Source organism: Amblyomma maculatum, chromosome 2, assembly GCF_055883805.1.
Source record: "Amblyomma maculatum isolate TAMU_Amacu chromosome 2, ASM5588380v1, whole genome shotgun sequence".
Taxonomy (NCBI): Eukaryota; Metazoa; Arthropoda; class Arachnida; order Ixodida; family Ixodidae; genus Amblyomma; species Amblyomma maculatum.
In genome coordinates this window covers 51271215-51291744 of record NC_139345.1, presented here as the reverse complement: position 1 = coordinate 51291744, position 20530 = coordinate 51271215, and the positions used below count along the sequence as shown (strand labels likewise).

At 45.8% G+C, this 20530-nt stretch overlaps 1 protein-coding gene across 1 annotated transcript in view; it reads left to right on the top strand.

The window, feature by feature from the left end:
* Positions 1–9099, top strand: part of LOC146198612 (ras-related protein Rac1-like) — a 39662-nt gene extending 30563 nt beyond the window's left edge. The window contains exons 3-6 of the mRNA XM_084594114.1: positions 731–845; positions 2761–2878; positions 8126–8265; positions 8830–9099. Coding sequence (XP_084450240.1) covers positions 731–845; positions 2761–2878; positions 8126–8265; positions 8830–8907 — 451 coding nt within the window. The 3' untranslated portion in view covers positions 8908–9099. The remainder of the gene's footprint in view (positions 1–730; positions 846–2760; positions 2879–8125; positions 8266–8829) is intronic.
* Positions 9100–20530: the final 11431 nt, after the last annotated feature.

Sequence of the window (20530 nt, the reverse complement as noted above, 5' to 3'; positions counted from 1 at the left end):
AGATCAAACAAGAATGTCTGCTTGAGGACCGAATCTCAAAGTCTTGTTCCGCTACAGTTCTGTTTCTAATATTTTATTCCTTCATGGGCCAGTGCCTTTTTTGTATGCTCTGATGCCTGCTTCTGACATTGCTTGATTTCTGCCAGCTCTGATGTCGCGGGCGTTCTGTGCGAATAGAAGAAGCGCAGAATGAATGTAGATAAATGCGCGATACCCCCTTTCCACTTTCCCTTCCCCCTTCCTCGCGGTTAAATTGAGAAGTTCCCGAGAGTTAAGTTAAGCTCTCAAAAGAGCCAGGCACCAATTCTTATAAAGAATATAGTGCGATCAATTGAGTTGAATCGCCTTCTTTTTTTCTTCTTTTTCTATTGTCTCCCGGCAGACTATACTGGCTTCTCATTGCTTGCTGTGGGTAATAAAGTCACACTCATGTTGGTTTATTAGTCGCCGTCGGTAATGACCTCACATCCACGCTGGCTACTTATTGGTTGCTGTGGTGATGACGTCACACGCCTCTCAGCCAATGGGAATGAAGTGATATGGCTGGCGACCATTTTTTTTTTTTATGACGAGGTTTCTAGCACATTTCGCGTTAAAAACCAGACACTATACCCATGCGTAAAACATTCAGGGCCGCAAGGACCTGTGAATTGTTCACTCGGCCGCTCCCAGTTTGCTGCTGCGCAAGCTTCAGCCAGTGACCTGAAGTACGCGTCTCCTTGCCTCGCAGCTTTGACAACTACGCGGGCAGCCTTCTGGTGGACGGCATCACCGCCAACCTGACCCTGTGGGACACTGCCGGTCAGGAGGACTACGAGAAGCTGCGGCCGCTCTCCTACCCAGGGGTCAGTTCGACGCTCGGAAGTTTGGCTTGTGTCCGCATTGAGGCCACTCGGCAGCGAAACGCGTGGTGGACGCAGTATATACGGCCGATGAGCTCCCCCTACTATCGGCAACCGCGAGCTCAAAAGAATGCTGGCTTTATTTCAACGACAGCCAGCCACATCGCTCGCCCACCAATGGGATCCCTTCGGAATCTTTTGTCACATCCGAAGCCGCGTCGAGTCGTGTTGCGGCCCTACCTCCCGGCACGAGCTGCTGACATGGCTGGAGGATGGCCCTGGAGGCCTCTCAAGCAAAAAGAGGAACATAAATATATCGCATATTCTTGCGTCTCAGTACATAATTGAAGAATGAAGTCACTGGAAGCTTTGTCACTTTCCTTTTTTCGGTGTGAGCAGGCTACAACGGCTCCTTGCGTTTAAAACAGGATGATGACAGAGAAACATTTCAAAATTCCGAATACTTGCGAGGAGAAACACGCAAATTCAGGGGTGTTGCAATGTGAGCTGAGTGGTCGATAAGGTCCTCAAGTAATAGCCACATGGCCTCGTACGGGAATTTGAAACGCCCCACAAGGCTCACGTTAAATATGACGTCACGCGTGGAATGAAAGTGATTAAAACATGGCATACTTGACCCCTGAAAGGGAGCCAAAAGCGATTCTGACACAAAGGAAAGCATAGGAACATTTGTTGGTGTTTATAAATGTGAAATTATAGTCTCATTACGCAGGTAACTGATGAGAAAGTAGAAGGAAAACAACTCCATGCCGCTAGCGGGATTCGAATCTGCGACCTCCGAATTTTCCTAAACGTGAACATATGTGCCGTCTATAGAAGGCAACCAAAAATTGCGTTACGTTAAAGAACATTGTGCGGTAGACAGAAATGAATGCCAGTGATACAAAAGTCAACGTACAGGACGCATCGTGAATACAGTCGACCCCGATATATCGAACTCGAAGGGGATCGCGAAAAGCATTTCCTCCCGCTGCGTGGGCGCAAGCGCATCCTCGTACCTAGCGCCGCGAGTCACAGGTGCTGTTAGGGTTGGGTTCACATCAAAGCTGCTGCGGACGGTATTTTAAGGAAAGCCACCGCTGATCATAAGGGGTTTATAATTATCTTAATGACACACTGTGATCGCAATAATAACTAAGCTAAATGGTGTACAGCTGTTTATTTTGTCTCCTTCAGCAGCGAAACAGATCACTCGATCGCGACAGCCGTAGCAAGCCATGGTCAACGAGGCTGGCTTCACCGCACGACAAACGTTCCATCGAATTTCATCTTCCCCGCATAACAACAGTATCCAGTTGAAAACAAGCATGCCAGACCGAAGGCCACTTAAAGTGGACTCGACGTTCAGCGCGTCACACGAGTTTACAGTTATAACGCTGACAACATGTGCCCAGGGCTGCGCAGTTGGCTCCGTGCGTGAAAAATGATCATGAGAACGCCATTAGGAAAAGTCTCCCTTGCAGGGGTACGGTACGCAGTTCGCTATAATGAATGTTCCGCTGGACAGGAATTCGATCAATGCGATTATCACCCATATTCGGCATGGGAATTTAGGAGGATATTCTGAGAACTCGATATAAGCGATAATTCGTTATATCCGTGTCCGACTATTCGCGGCTCGTTTTGACACGCGCTTTTACACACCTGTACGCGTTCTAACGGATAGTTTAGAGACGTTAGAAAGATGTTGCCTGGGCTGCACAGGCTTGGACTACAGTCCCGTGAGACTGCTGGAAAGGTGCGCTTTATGCTGGAAGCATGGCTAGGCGGCGCCACGTGGCAACGCATTTCGAAAACGATGCTATAATGAGTGAGTTCGTTTTGCGTTGCTTTGCAAAATTAAGGCCCAACAGAAGCATGGTGGCTCTTTATTATTTTTTTTTTCTTTTCGGCACAGTCGGACGTGTTCCTGCTCTGCTTCAGCATTAGCAGCGAGGCGTCGTACAACAACATCCTGACCAAATGGCAGCCTGAGCTCAAGCACCACTGTCCAACAACGCCCTACGTCTTAGTCGGTAGGTGACAGCCACGTCAAGTGTTGTTTCTTTCTTTTTACTTCTTGCTAATTCGATCAGCGCCTGCATTTTCTCTTCATTTCGTCCAAATATCTTTTTTTTTTTGTTCACCGGTCAGTCCGTCTACAGTACGTGACAACCCGCGAATATAAAACAACCACTACTCGTGACTCTAGTTGCTAGTAAAGAGATGATCAGGGAGTTTTTGAAAAAAGGATGAACATTCTGGAAATGCTTAAGCAGCCTTAAGAGTGCAAATGCTATAGCGTTGCTAACTGCATGTGCGGTATGAACTGGCCGTATAAAGCCCCAGTACGAACGAACATTCTTCGACGACCGAGGGGTATAGAGGGCTCGGCTCACGCCCCATGGAGCAGGGGTCCGGGTCCTCGCGCGGTTAAATCAGCAGCTTTAAGGCTCCCCCCTCCAACGGATGAGGTGGCGTCGGTGTTACGCCGAGAAGTCTACGTCACGCCTGTACCGAGAATCATATGTGGCGCTAAAAATGTTTACACCCTTAAAGGTGCTGTCTCAGTGCTAACACTCGGTGCGTTGCTTAGCACTGATTCACGGTGGAACATCGTTAGCTGCGTGCATATCCTGTGTTTGGTATCGTGAAGTGGGTGCTGTGTTCTGTTCGAGGCCGTAGCGCGCGGCAGCCCTCACAGTGGTCAGGACACTGTTGCAGCGGTCTGAGACATTTAGAATGCAACTTCCCTCTTCTGCTTTTTCTTGTATGCCGCCATTACATTTTACACTTCGCAGGGTGTTAATCGCGGGACACTCGAACTCCATTTTTACACCCGGATAGGTGTTAAAATGTTTAGATATATGTATATGTCACGCGTGGATGTGTGGAATGAAGGTAATTAAAAATAGGGCTTCTAATGCACGCCAAAAGTACACTGTGACATTTAATGAACTAATGGGAGTACGCTGCCTCTGCACCATGTCGGCACGTGCGTGTAAAAGTTATAAAGGGGTATAATCGGGTTGGTGCTTATGAGTTTCACGCCGATGAAACCCCGCGCGCAGCCGTATTCAGTTTCCAAAACGTTTCCAAAGGGTTTCCAAAACGTTCTCTGTTGCGTTGAGCGTCTGGTTGGCTCTTGCACGTGTGTATTGGCACGCGGTGGCGACTACAGTCATCGGCTTTTAGAAGAGGCTTTTAGCTGCTCTGGGCTTCAAACAACGAGGAAGAGCCTCAGGCTGGCGCCTTTGATTACATAAAGTTGGCGATTTCATCCGCGCTACGCTGAAATTACCCAACCGCAGCAATCCATGTGTGCTGCTAATGTTTATATTTTATATATGCATACGCAGGGAACAACGCAAGTAAGGTTGTTGCTGTACAAACCTCTATACACTCTTTTCGTTTCTTCAACTTTAAGCACACGTCGTGGCAGTAGAGGCGACACACCATGCATATACACGACATGTCTACTTATAGCGAATTCAACTGGGCGATCCGGAGCAAGTTTCTTTAACAATGGTTATACAGGGGTCAGTTGGCTGATCATATTTGGAGACTTGTGGGCTTCTAGGTAAACAAGGGGACGGATGAAACACAACACTTTCTCGCTCCACGAAACCGAGGAGCTGTTTCAATGGGCGATAGCCCATTTGGATGCAGATACAGCGTTGTGAACTGAACCGCGGTGGTACATTCCACTGACATTTCGCTTATGATCTGGAGGGCACTCCGGACCGCTGTTCGGTATTCATAATAGTAGCACCTTGTTGGCGTCTTAGCGAATACAGTTGTTTTAAATTTTTTTTCTATGCCGATTCGGCTGAGTGTTTTAGGTGAAGTTAGTCTGGAGATGCATGGAATAAGGGCGCTAACGTTGGGACAAGCATATTTTCGGCGCTTTATGCACGCCTCAAGCCAACCTCACTCGAAAACACGAACAACACAAACGCAGATACCAAAACCACGCGCTAGCACGAACAAGAGCAGTGCGAGGGAGACTATGCGAATAAGCATGACACTATCTGGCACGTCACCAAAATTCTGCAGCTCATGCTGTCCAACGGTGGCACGGGTGCCTATGCACCGCACTACGCATTTTGCTGGGTCTCCCGTCCAAACTGCGCTCCCGCTGTCATAGTGTTATGTGGTGATTGCGAATCGCTTGAGCGTTGCCGTCCTACCTTAACGCGGAGGCGATACCAAACTATGGTAAAGCCAGTTAAGCGCAATATACTCTCGTTGTCATGGAATACCTATACTCACTTCCCACGATTTTATCATCGCTACCACTGCTTCCACCTTGTCGCTCCCTCGCTCCGCAATATCAATTCGAAATGGGGACACTTCGATTTCCGCACTAAGTGCACATTTGGCAGTTATTGTTTCCTTTTATCTCCGATTACTTCCTTGTTGTTGCGTCCCGGAATATGCTAGAAGATAGCAATATCTGTTACACTCAAAGCTTGCAAGATGCGGGAATGGCCGCGTGGTCCTTCACTTTGAAGTATTTAGCTTTTATCGAAGGATATCGCCGTAGAAGAGCGCTCCACCAAATGGACGAACAATATATATAGCTCGGCTCGTACTTGATGAAATCCGTTGGCGTGTCCAGGACAGGCTACCTGCGCCCTTGCCGCACCTCCCAACTTGTGTTGAGTACGAGCTTCACTGCATGTTTACATGCAGCAAAATGACAGCTGTTAAAATGTATTGTCACGTGGTGGTGACAAGGTGGCGCCAGAATAACAATGATAAGGCCGCATGCCAGCGGCTGTCGAACAGGAACAAATAAAGATTTAAACAGTTCGCGGCATTATTCTTAAGCAGGCTGTTATAACATTTCACTATACCACCGGGTTCATATTGCTTTTTGACGGAATCTGCGGCCACCTTCCGCGTTACAAGCGCACGGGATTTCGTTCCATGAGCCTAAAAAGGCTGTCGCCTTAAAAACATGCTGTGCTCTAAAACATGCAGTGCGAGTAAGTCGGATGATTTTTCTGCACAATGCCGATACAGCGCATTAATTAGACGCGCATGAAGCTCCTTACAAACGCAGCATCTACTGGTGACGTGTTGCAACGACTCGCGAGCCGAATTCGAACTGTCTTGGTTTTCGGAAATGAATGCCCTTTCTTTTGTTTTGTCACCGTAGGAAAATATACAGCCACGAAGTTGGCAATGGCCGCCATTTTGCTTGTAAAGGGAGCAACAGGAAGAGCACGTCGTGGTGCAGTCATGCAGGCAGTTTCGAAGTAACACGTCACCCATGGACGGTACATTTGTGCTACTGCGCTTAGTTTCGGTTTTGTGCGAGAAGCAACGACGGATATGTTATGCGCCAGCGAGCTTTCAGAGAATGCCTTTCCAGTATTGTTGTGACGCCATCTTGTCCACACCTTCGAACTCGGCATTGACACTTGCTATCAGACTGTGCTGATGAGGGGTGAATTATTGAATGCTTCTTCACTTGATAGCTAATTAGATTACTTAAAATAGAATCTGACGTCCGCTGCGGCAGGCAGTTGTTTTTTCAAGAACACACACACACACACACACACACACACACACACACACACACACACACACACACACACACACACACACACACACACACACACACACACACACACACACACACACACACACACACACACACACACACACACACACACACACACACACACACACACACACACACACACACACACACACACACACACACACACACACACACACACACACACACACACACACACACACACACACATATATATATATATATATATATATATATATATATATATATATCAGTTAAGGGGAAATGAGGGTGCTCGTTATAATACATGAATGAAAGAAGCCAACAGTCGGCGAGGCCAAGGAAAGCGTCGGGGATGGTACTTTATGTCTTTTTTTTTAATGTATACTTGGATTATCACAGAGATTAGTAATGTAATCTGTTAAGGGGAAAGATTTTAACAGATTACATTACTAATCTCTGTGATAATCCAAGTATACATTAAAAAAAAAAGACACACACACACACACACACACACACACACACACACACATATATATATATATATATATATATATATATATATATATATATATATATATATATATATATATATATATATATATATATATATATATATATATATATATATATATATTCGAATGCTCCTATTTTTTAATCTTTGAAAACGTGTTGAATGCACGTTCCCGCAATGTGCAAACAAATGCAGACAAGTCACTCACGGACGCGGACACAGCAGTGCTTTGACACAGTATAGGCGTTTTCGGTCAAAGTCGTTTCAGCCGATTCCCTAATGAATAGGCGATTTCATCTCTCAAATATGCTTCCTAGAGAGGGCATAGTTTTCCATATCGAAAACCTGCACATGATATGTCCGAACGTACGATTTAGAATCAGGAGTTTCAAACACAGGCGCTGTTCAGACGTCTTACTGACGTAATCGTATCAAACGCTATATACGTCGGCTAATTCCGTCTTGCTTCAAGGCTGTTTGCGCTTAGAATGATCGATGTTATGTTGAACGCATGCTCTCGCAGTGTGCAAACAAAGGCAGACAAGTAAGTCACTCACGTACACGGGAGTGCTATGCAGAGGTGATATACATGCGACAAACTTGTAATAAACAAGAAAAAAAAAGATGCGTTTGATTTGTGGACAGTTCTTTAGACACTGCATATTTTATTTGCACATTGAAGAAAGGTGAAGCTATTCATTTTCTTCACACAAAAATGAATTGTCTTTTGCTGTGCAAAATGGTCCGATACTAATCGAAGTAATAAAAGTTTTGCTGATTTAGTAAAGATTTGTACCCGAATTTAATATAAATTATTCCTTGATTTTCACTCCCTGAATTCCGAAAAAGAAAAATCCGACAACGGACAGCCCTCCTATATGAGGGTCTTTTGTACCTGCCATTTGCTGTAGCGACATGCGTCGATCTTCTTGTTTACCTGTCTGTAACACTTTCGTTGAATTTACATAATTGGCAATCTCTATGCATGACCGCAATTTTAATCATGTTTACGCGTGCCCTGTGCCCCTACTCTCCCTTATCACCTTTATTTTCTCAACGCTTTCCTCTAGCACTTTGGCAGTTTCAAACATGTTGGCAGAGGTCTGTACTTTTATCGAGTACCCCCCCCCCCCCCCTCTATCTCTCTCTCTATTTACAACGTCACCTGACTAGCGAAAGTAATTAATTTGCGTATGATCAACTATTCCACGTGCCATGCAGCGACCAAGGCGGACCTGCGGCAGGAACCCGAGTCGCCCGAGGCTCTGGTGAGCCGGGCTTCCGGCAAGAAACTTGCCAACAAGATCAAGGCATACAGCTACGTCGAATGCTCGGCCAAAACCGGAGCCAGCGTCAAGGAGGTTGTTCCCTCTTTTGACATCACATTTTTCATGGTTGCTTCCGTTGTTTGACGACCTGTATCAAGGCGACTTCGAACATAAACAAGCACGTGTAAACATGCATCAGAAGTATATTCGTTTTCGCGTTTCATACATGCAACCAAATCGATCGATAAATAAGCGTATCTGCATGTCTGTCTACTTTCTATTGATGGCCTGTGTTCATCTAGCTGTATATATCTGTCTACTCCTTAGCATTCTTGAAGGATGTCAGTGTTTGCATACCGAGAACAAAAATGGCTGTATCGTTCGCTGTGTTGCACGGTGTGCTTTTGGTAGAGATAGCTAGGTCAGGATGTTCACGCCCTCTTACCTGGACAAAGTCTGGTGGCGCGGGGGAAGACCAATACGGCGAGGAGCGGCGCGAACGGATGTTGGCTTGTGAGGGAACAGTGCAGCCCCTCCTTAGTTTTCCTTCCTATATAACCCCCCCCCCTCCCCTCCCCTCCACTCCCCTCGCGGAAATGATGAATGTTTCCGTGTGCCGTGTTGACCTTCTTTCTGCATTTCACTTCTTTTTTGCAGGTCTTTGAAGAGGCGGCCAGGGCGGTGCTTCAGCCTAAGCCCTCGAAAAAGATGAGGGGAACCTGTAGGTTATTATAGGCGCCTATGCATTCAGTGTGTTCTTTCCGACTCTTCTATGCTGTAGCACGCTGTACACGCAAAAGCTGCGGCTGCATTGTTTGTAAATAGATAACACATATCGACATCAGCGTCCGGTTTGTCGATAGATAACGTGTGCACGATTTATCGCAATGTCACTCGTGCGTCTCAATAAACGCGGATGGAATATTTTGCGCCGCTGTCTGCGTGTGCTTTCTTCATCTCACGGCGCGCGCATCGCGCAACGCCTCATTTGAGGTATTCATAAAAATTGATAATTGCCTGCAGTATATATCATGATATACTGCAGACAATTATTGGATAGGGTCACGCTCAGCTCGTGCCTGCCGGTGAGTTTAACATCAGCGCTTCAAGTCTCCCATCCTGTTGAAAACCTGGCGTCGATGTTGTAGTCGGCGTTGCAAAATGCGTCTGCAGGCAGGTAAACCATTCTAATCTTTTATGCCCCCCCTCCCCCCCCCCCCCCCCCCACACACACACACACAAAAAGAAAAAAAAAAGATTTTTCGAAAATGTTAGTCCTTGAGGCGTAATGTCGAGCTTTCCAGCTGGGATCTTTTCGGGAAGACAGATAATGCGTGGATAAAAAATATGAAGATGCAGTGATTCTCGCTTGATTATGGGGAAATGAATAAAAGAGTTTCAGCTCTAGATTTTTTCTAGTTCGCAACGCAACACCAGGCGAAGTTCTTCCTTTAATACAGTAGAGCTCTGAAAGCGATCATACCTCCCCAGGACAAATCTCGCAGCAAGCGACTGAATTCTCTCAAGTGGATTAATGTCAATACGATGAACCGGATCTACCACAGTGCAGGAATACTTACGAATGGGCCTGACATGAGCAAAACGTGCGACCTCTTTTACGATCTTAGGTTACGTTGTAAGCACCTGAGAAATCGACCAGTGCTTCTAATTACTCTATTAACTTGTGCTGTCTATGACCCATCTCCTGAAGAAAAAAAAAAGAACTTCAAAATATTTATATGCAGATCCCCTTTTTGGGACCTCCCCGTGTAATACATATTAATACTATAAACTGCGTTGCTTCCGCGTGAAGGATATATACCGCACACAAACCCGGAGTGATGGTGCAGTGGTTAGGGCGCTCGACTACTGTTTCCAAGGATGCGGTACCGAATCCCGGCCTCGGCGGCCGCTTTTCGATGAAGGCGAAGAGCACGGCGGCCGTGTGCTGTACGGTGTCATTGCATGTTAACGAACACCAGGTGGTGAAAATTTCTGGAGCCCTCCAATACGGCAGTTGTCATACCGTGAGTCGCTTTGGGACGTTAAACCATACAAACTGAATAAAATCAAACATGCACATATATTTTTCACAGAACACCACAATTTAACACGTTTTAAATCGTTAACTGTATATGTCTGATCCGTCTCCAACATACACCTGCGAGTACAAAATGCAATCACCAGCAAACAACCAAATTTTGGACTTCATGTCTGAAGAAATGTTACTAATATAAATTAACAAAAGTGGCCCGAAAGAAGAAGCTTGATTGATGTCCTCCCGACGTAACCGAGACAAGGTCGGAGTTGATGCTGTGATTATATCTTTTGTTTGCGTGATTGCAAATAGTCCTCAATCCATCTGTCCACTTTAGTGTCTATGTTTAGTTCCTTCACTTTCTTGTATCAATATAGAATGGCAGAAAGTGTCAAACCTTTTCCTGAAGTCCAGGGTTATGCAATCAACTTGAACGTTTCGGTCAAGTTCGGAAGCTTAATCATGAGACAACTTAATAATCTAATGTGTTGTAAAAAAGAAGCCCTTTCTAAACCCATGTTGGTGATTATTTAAGAAACCCATTTTAATTGTTAATTAGTGCTGAAAACAACATATGTTCCAAGATTTTTAGAACAAATAAGAGTAAGCGAAATTGACCTGTAGTTCGGAAAGTTAGATTTTATTCGTTTTTAAAAATAGGTACAACGTTTACGGTTTTCAAGCCGTACCCTGCCCTCTGAAAGCGACTTGTTGTATATTAGGCAGAGGTAAGGGGCTACAGTGGCAGAACGCTTTCTCCAAACTCTCTGTGAGATTCTTTCAGCTCGTCCATATTTTGTAGCAGCCTTGCCGTACCGTTGCGAGTAAGTTCAGCTTGATCCATGGAAACAAGCTACAAATTTTCCAGTTGCAAGAGAGGATTGCCACACAATAAAGATATTGACTGAAAGAAATTGTTAAACAACGTAGCTTTTGCTTAATTATAGCTAACAACACGACTTTCTTACTATCTTTTCTCTGCCCTATCTTTTCGACATCGTTTCGTATTTCCAGGATTTCTTTATTTTTGTCACCGTTTGTAAAATCCCGGGCTAAGTCACAAAAAAAAAAAAAAATCTCATTCCGGCTCTCCTTCACCTGAACCTTATGAGTTGATGTTAACTCCTTAAATTTATATAAAAAATAACAATTGGCAGGCTTTTGTTTTTTCTTTTTTGCTTATTGAGCATATGTCCCGCTTCTTTTCTTTCTTTATTACACGAATGAGAGTGCTAGTGGTCCATGGCTTCCTCCTTTTCTTTAGTTTCGAGGCCGAGATGCCCGGCACATGAGAATAGGTGAAAAGCGGGAATTCTTTTTTTGAATAGCACCCACAAGTCATTTACGTCTTGGATGTCTGCCAAGCATTCAAACGAAAAAAAAAAAATACTCTGCAGTGCTTCTGAAATACTGCTAAGAATACTAAAAAAAAAAAAAAAAATAAAAAAAAAACACATTCTCCTGTCTTCGGTTTTTTGGCAAGGGCCATGTTTGCAACAACTGCGTTGTGGTCCTGACTGCCCACATTGCGGTGAGCGGGCGACGCTCCACCACATGATTTGGACGTGCCAAGTTATCCCTTCTCTGAGTCCACTCCCCCACCCCTGCATGGAAGATTGGGAGGCTGCCCTGCAGGACCCCTGCCCGGAGCGCCAGCAATGGCTGGCTCACCGCGCTGTTACTGCATCCACGGCCAACGGGACCCTGGACTGAGGGTCCCGCCCCCTCGCTGACTAAATAAATAAAGATGTTTTTCCCTCCTCCTCCTGAAACAACGCAAACATTTTTGAACATGCCAGGTGCGTTGGAAACAAAGGAGGTCCAGTATGTTAGATCTACGAATTGATTCAAACACATGTTGAACAAGCCCTACAGTGTCAGACGTACTCTTCGATTCACAATACTCTTTCTCAATAGAAATTAACAAATATCACCGTTTTTTTCAGGCAGCCTCGGGTAGATTAAAGTTACCATTACGGAAAATGCAGTCTTCACAAAAGCAGCATGCAATTTTGTGAACCTGAAGAATAGTACTGGGATCGAAAGCAGGCAGGCAATAAAATGCGCCGACAACAGGACTGGAACGATCGCCCTGTATGACTCAACACCAAACAGACGCAGTTGAGTTGTTATTAACACGAATTTCATTACTTTGAAAACAGTTTTTGACAAGCATAAACACGCCACCACCACGCTTTGATCTGTCATTGCAATGGACATTAAAGGAAACCGTAAATACTTCAACATAATTTATTTTGTGTCTATCAGTGCCAATTATTACATCAACCTTTACATCATCAAGCCATGTAGATCGTCAGCTTTGTTTTTAACACTTCGGCAAATCAACACAACTATTCTTCTAGTGACCTTAACTCGGTACTACGCCATGGCCGCCTGAGCCACACCCGAGGAGGATATATAAGGACCATTTTTTTAACCTACACAAGCTACACTAGTGTAACAAAACACCATTAGAGGTATTGGAGATTTGCTACACTGGTGTAGCTGCAGGTGTAGGGTAAAAAAAAAAAAAAAAAGGCCCTATAGCAAGATGTATACGTCCCCCTTGGCCTCACCACCTGTTGCAAATATGAGCCTCGTAAGAAGGATTTTTCGTATATCTTTCTTGGGCTTCGCATACTCCCATAAATGTTCTCGTTTAACCCGGAATTCAAGTGAGTAACCATAACTGATAGATATGTGCCTTTAACTATGGCGTTCGGGAAAAGTTCAGCCTTTTCATCTAAGTTAGAAAGCCAACACGGTGAATTTCCTCAATGCTATAAATTGTTAGTTCCATTTTAATGATATATACCTCTTCAGTAAACCGTCCATACAGTGAAGAAACGTTTCTTCACTGTCATCCTTGAGTCCATGGATAATAACATTACGGAACAACCCAGAACTGCGGAGCAACGTAGACAAACACATATACAGAATTACCACAGAGGCGCACACTACCAACTGAAATACAAAACGGAACCCGAACTTCCTCTTTCACACTTAGCCACAACTTCCTCCTCTTCTCCCAAGTACATCGCACTCGCACACCTATTCTTTCACAAGCAGATGTCTAGCCAACAATGAATGTTACATTCAAGGTAGCGTCCAAGCAACGAATGCAAGACTAAGTCTATCACTCACATAGTCCAAACAAGACAGCCACAACTTCCTCCACATAGACACAAACTAGAAAATCCACCACATACCGCAGCTGCCATGAATCACGTTCGCGTTCGCTCCGAATACATCTAAACAACGAGTCCGATTTTCGAGCTTTAAAGAAAAAAAAAAAAAACATCGAGGCACTCCTAACCTAACCTCTATGATAATTCATATAATTCATATAATTAGCGACTCGAAAACCGCAATGAGAAATTACAGCAAAGGCAGGATATCCCCTATAGCACTCAAATTGCTGCTTGCCTCTCAAACAACTCACTGTCCCATACAGAAGAGTGAAGAAATTAACTTCTTCTGATCCCGAGGTAGTCATTGCTTTCGTTACGTATATCCATGGCATAGCAGAGCTAAGCCATCTTTCGTTTTTCTTGAGAAGGGCTTCTAAGGTGTCTATTTCCTTACGGTATAGTTTTAGATATGGAACTGTATACAAAAAGCGGCTCAGTAAGAAGGCGTAGATGAGGCGGCAGATGTCATTTTCTTTAAGCCCAAGTGTTTGGTAGAGATGTGCCGGATGATAGTTTCACTATCAAAAAGCTTAAAAGTACAACTGCACACACCTTGGGTTGTGAGATGTCACCATGAAAAACCTTGGTCAAAGACAGATACTGCGCCTTTCCTTTCTATTAAATCAATGTACAATATACAAGAAAAAATATGAAAACATGATCTTGACCTGGTTAGGTGTAAGTGTTCATTATCCGTGGCGTCCACACGAAAGTATTCTTCGTTTTAGTCTGGTTTAGGCTATGTGAGACGCCGTAGTGGAGGACTCGGGAAATTTCGACAACGCGGGGGTTCTTCAACGTGCACTGACATCGCACAGCACACGAGCGCTTTTCTTGTCGCCTCCATCGGAAAGCGGCCGCCGAGGCCGGGATTTGATCCTGCATCCTTGGAAACAGTAGTCTAGCGCCGTAACCACTGCGCCACCCCGGCGGGGTCAAAGTATTCTTCCTTTCGCCAAAACCTAATTTACATAAAAATTATGAAAACCGCGGATTGAAAAGTGGGTGTTAAAGAGGCTATCGCTGAAAACATCCACAGTTTTCGCTCCCGGTGGCAGTTTCTGGCCCTACGGGGTTGGGACGGTGGGCCAACGCCGCTCGCGGCGGGGGCTAGCCAGCCATCGAATTTTTATCTGTTGTAGGCCGTCATTGCACCCGCCACCGCTTCGGTGGTGGTGGACGACGGCCGTTGTTGCGGCGCGCGTCTTTCTCTCCCACTTCTTTTTTTCTTTCTTGTCTATTTTCTCTTCTGTCCGCACGACGCAGCGGAGGTGGCTCAGCTACAGAGCCAGTAGCAGGCCCGTGCATTTTCTTTTCCTTTTTCCTACAGCCACAACAACAACATCACTAGGTTCAAGCTATGCTTACCCCACAATTTTTTATCGCTCATACTTTGTTTAAGCTTATGTATTGCAAGATATGCGCATGTATGCACATCGTATAAAGGGTGTTATTTTAGTCTAGAATTGAGGAAAGCTAACTTACTTTAGTTATTTTAACCATGGGGACATTGAGTGCTACAGTGGAGATCAGGTAAGAGGCAGACCTCTTCAGTTAGTTCGCGAATTAACTTAATAAGTTGACTTTTTATATTTTATTAATGGCGGTGTGTTGTATCTGCAGAGAAAGGAATTAAAATTGCAGCTTGTGTGTACCAATGTGCGCATGCTATTACCCTGTAGGCGGCTTCACACCGTAACACTACGGCAGCGATAGCAGCCTGGGAGTCAGTGTATATAACATACTGAGGCACAGGTGGGAGCGAATGGAAACTTTGAATGGCATGAATGATGGAGAGGACCTCAAGCGAGATAATATCCGTAGGGAGGAGAAAAGGGCCGCTAGTGTGTGTGACAAGGGTAGATAGACGAGGATGAAAGAGGACCTGACTTCCGGACCCGCGAGGAGCCGCATAAGAGGCATCCGTGTAAACGACTCCATAGGCAATGAAGGGCGGACTATGATCAGAGGCAGCAGCATGTCGGCGGCCAGCATGCAGGACCGGCGAAATATTGGCTGGAAGAGGAAGTGTACGGAGGTTAGTGGCCTCTGGAGGGGAATGAGTTGGCAGAGGGACTGACTGGATGGGGGAAATGTTAGCCTGGTTTAGAAGCCAGCGTCCATGAACTGTGCCAAAGAGGCGAGCTATCTGTCGGTCACGGTGAAGGGAAAGGAGACTGCGAAGAGGATGAAAAAACCAGGTGGCATAAAGCTTATCGGTGGAAGTGGTTATGAGAAGACAAAGAGCAGCTTTATAAAGACCGTGAAGAGCTGTTTCAAGTGTGTCTAGCTGGCCCCGGTTGAATGAAAGATATGGTATAAAGTAAAGAAATTTGTTAAGAGCCAGCGTGCGAGCCAGTCGACAGGCGTGAGCTTCCCTCGGGCCAGAGGACCGCCTCAAAACTCGGCGAAGTAAATGGGTGACAGACTGACAGGTAGCAACAGCCGCATAGAGAGTCCGGACATTTTTGCAGGCTTGCAGAGGCATGCCAAGGTCGGCAAATACAGTTGAATACACTCATAACCTCTGCACGGCTATATCTCTACAAATTCCGCAGTGATCAATTATGCCCCAACTGCTCTTCCCCTTATGCCAACCTTTCGCACTGCCTATTTTCATGTCCGGTTGCATTGCAATTGGGATTCTTTACCACCTCCTCCCATACTATCTGGACCTGGGTGGACTGGCTTGGTGCTGAGGGTGAAAAAGAACAGCGCCCGCTCGTCCAGCAGGCTATCGATGTATTAGGCGCCTAAGTGTTGCGCCTCAATAAAGTCTTTTACCACTACTACTATCGCACCACCCGGAGATTTCGGCTGGCGTCACCTGAATTACACAGTAGCCGCGTCAGTACCCAATGCGCAGCCATTTTGTTCGCCATCTGGCCTTAAAGGGCCACTGTCCAGGGAAGGCCCTTTTAAACAAAGGAGCCCAGTGTTTCTATCAGGTACCGGAGATAGTCTGTGCAAAATGCTACAGTGACACGCGCGCCGCAAAGCATCGAAAATACAATTCAAAGCTCTCTCATGCTCTCCTCCGGGAAGCCAGCTTCCCCGTTTCCTGCGCTGGCCCGACGGGCCACAGCAATGACGTACGTACCGCGAACGATGTCCATTGGTTCGTCTCGCTGACCGACGGGAGAAGGATGGGTGTCTACCACTCGCAGCGCGCTTTTCCCTCGCCACGGCCAGACTGAATCCAGCGGCGCGCGCTCCCTCGACCGTTTTTTTTTTTTTTTTTTTTTCGCGCTCGCGGAGAGCCACGCCCCACCTCCCGCCAAACGCGGAGGAGGAAGGGGAATTGGTATTGCGGAGGCTAGACGACATCAGGCAGGAGAGTGAAAAACCTTTGCGAGGGAACGGAAGGAGAGAGGCATGACAGAATCGGGTGATTGCGGTGTCTGTAACTGCGTTATTAGTTACTCTTTTCAAAAACATTTTGCGGCCTTGCGTTCTAGGGGCGAAGTCTCACAGTCACAAGGGGAAGAAAATATTTTCGACCGGAGGGTGGACAGTGGGCCTTTAAAGCGCCGAAGCCGAGCCATTTGCGCCGGACGCGCTCGCTGCATCTGTGTTACAGTGTGAAACCGCCTACCAGCCAATTGTGCGCCTTTATTTTAAGAACTCGTTTTTCTCAGCTATACTGTTCGGAGTACAAGCTCCACTTACGCAAATACAACATAATCACTAAAATAAAACTGAAATATTTAATCAACGTATTTTGTTAATTAGCGAAGTAATTAAAATTTTCCTCTAGCCTGGTCGCCGTAGGCCGCAGTATAATCCAGGGAAAAGCAAATATGAAATAATAATAATAATAATAATAATAATAATAATAATAATAATAATAATAATAATAATAATAATAATAATAATAATAATAATAATAATAATAATAATAATAATAATAATAATAATAATAATAATAAAACAATAATAATTTTTTTTTAAATAAATTTCGTGTTCTATAGAGAATTTATAAAATTCTCTATAGAACACTTTGTATAGGGAGACGACGAAAACGCCAAGAAGTAAACGACCGACATCAAAACATCTTAATGCTCTTGCGTTTAACTCGGCGCAATAAAGTGCTACCGGATCTCGAAATATGCCACCCTTCGAATTTCGACTGCTTGTGCGCATATGCGAAGCGCAATTAAGTAGAGCATGCGCAGAGGCGGATTCTGACGGACACCTGTTCTCGAGAGAATGGTTGAAGCACTGTTTTAATTATTCATGCACTTTTTTGGTTGCGAATCCTTTCGGATAATGCAGTTGTACAAAGCACTTTCCGTCCAGTGCCGCTTTTTCTGCTGACAAAAGAACGGAGAAAATCACGTTCTCGAAGCGTTACGACTCAACGTAATCTCCAGCGCCTTCCTCTGACGTCCGCGCTGACCCTGCTCGTGCCATCCGCATTGCGATGCCAGCGACTCCGTGACACCGATAAAGTTCCGCGGTTTTCGTACCACAGCTTGCGTGCATTTCTGCTTTAGTCTCAGCGCCTTGGATACATTAATGCACCAATGCTTTCTCGAGGTACACACCTTGCCTTCGGCGTACCAGTGCAGTCAAAAGTAAACGGAGCACGCATTTTTTTTTTCTAAAATTTTTCACGCGTACTATAATTGAAACTGGCAGTTATGGTATGTGCAAACCGATAGTGGTCGCCAGTGAGCTTTGACTTGTACAAATGTTTTTTTCATGTCCGAAACAGAAGGCATGATTGTAACTTGAACGGAAAAGCGTGATCCGTTATGTCGTCGCCTGTACGTGCCGGGCCAGTGCATCTGTCTTGGAAAGCGACCTGACGGCGCTGATGCTTCTGTCACCTGGCTGCTGCTCTTAAGATAAAAGGAAAGCTGAAGAATGTGCACGTGCCTGTTGGCTGGCCCCGATGTACACCGCGTGCAGACAGAAATGAGTTCATTGAAATAACTGGTGCACCTAGCAAGAACCATGAACTATTGCAGAAGCGACGACTACGGCTGCTACTGCAACAGTTTGTATAGCTGTCACACTTGTCGGTGGGCAATGTGAGGGAGGCAGAGCCCCGCCCCTCTGGGACTATAGGGGTCGGTTGTGAATAAGGGAATTGCTACAATGGTTATCTATTGTCCGCGCCGTCGTCGTATACTCGCCGCTTCAGTGGCAGTGGATGCTACCACCCACATCTCTTTCAATATTTATTTATTATGCACTTTAAATGTCTGGAATAGGGGTATTGCACGAGGGGCAATACAAGGCAATACGAAATACTTGTAATACAGTGAATGACACTTGGGTTAAAGAATAATAGTTTCGTTTATGTTCTTAAAATGAACAGTGCATGGTGGGGAGTGCGGTTTCTGCAGGAAGGCCATTCCAGTCGATGCTGTTCGAAAGAAGAATGCAGGAGCGCAGCAGTACGTGCGTGAGGTGGATAAACTGCTTTGCTGTAACTCATGCGAAGAGAGACGTGATAAGCTGGCGTAAAATCTGCGAGGGATAAGTGATAAGATTTCTGAAAAAGGCTATGTCTGCAGATTTTACGCCGTGTATCTTCACTGTCCACACAAGGCTTGTTCAGCCGGAGCCAATTGGCTGGCTCGTGCATTTTCTTTACCTTCTTTTGTCATCACAGCAACAACAGCACACTGGCACTAGTCGACACTTTATAGCATGCAGCATCACCTGAGTCAACTTCATGATTATGCTCTTTTATCGTGCTTGCATAGGCATACGTTTTTTTATTTTGCCGTGCACTTTTGATGTTCGCAAGCTAATCCAGGCATTTTGATGCGGCTGGCCCGTTCCCCTGCCTGAGTTAGCTATAGTATCTCTTCCTCGCTTACGTCTCGGTCTGAAAGATGCAACTCGCGGCGCCCTTCGAAAGATATGCAGTGCGTTCTACTTGGGAACTGCTTTTCCCCCCTCTCCTTCCCATACGTGCTTCAGACCCATCTTCCTTGCTTACTGAATCTTGTGCCCTTGCTTGCGCACGGGAGTGTGCGTTCATGAACGCACACTCCCGTGCGCAAGCAAAGGGCACAAGATTCGGTAAGCAAGGAAGATGGGTCTGAAGAGGCTCGTCCTCTATAATTGAAGACGGGCCGGGATAGACGGTAAAGCATGCACTAACCAGAAGCATCGGCATCCCGAAATGCGTAACGATCGTGCCACGCGGGAGATTCAGTTATTTTCCGATACACGTGAGGCTTTCTTTATCGGAATTAAATGGAATGGGATTTTCAGACGGTGCTCTCCAACTTTGCAGATCACATTTGTAAATAAGAATAAATGGTCTTAATTACTAATTACTTAATTTTTAAATGAAAAAAATGTCTTGTGCGGCAGATGGCTGGCAGCTGTGTACAAGTGGTTTCTCTGGCCTATCTCCCCTGCGAATAAATATTTCTCTACTGGCGGAGGTGACAAGCTGTGCTCAGTCCGATCCGTGCAGTCGGCCATAACGTATCGCTTATTCCCATACTGTGGTAATGGCTAGCTATTGCAAAAGGAGGCCATGGAAAATGGCCTAGAAAGTCTTCGGCGCCAGTATATCTATTTTCATCGCGGAGTTGAGGCCTGTAGGAGGATGAACTTTTTTTCCGCCATCATGAGGTACAAGTGGAGCCATACCACGCCCTTGTGTATGGCTTTAAGAGATCGGTTGCTGCAGTCATCGTTTGCGCTGCTCTTGCTTCCTCTCCGAAATCGTTTGCCCCGCTCCGCGTGTCTGCCTGTGCCAGAGAAGGCGCCTCTTGAAGGGTGGCTAAAAAGAGCCATCATATGCCCCGCACGCGCTTGAGGGGCCACTTGAGTGGCGCGTGTGGTAGCTCTTTGTTCTGAACTGCGGCGCCGAGGTCACGAGTTGGCCACATGGAGCCCATCGATAGCGTTTAGTAGCAGGTTTGACGATGTCGCGGGGTCGTTTGTCCACGCAGCTAACTGCACACTGGCACGTGGAGTTTCGTGCACCGGCGGCCATGGGCGCAGTACCACGTGCTTCAACGAATGGCTGCACCACGATTAGGTATAAAGATTGGTGACGCTGAGAACGAGTCATTTATATGACGCATATATATAAGGAATGAGGCCAACAGAACCGCTTGACGCTGCAACTCCGCGTCACGCTAGCGATCAAGAG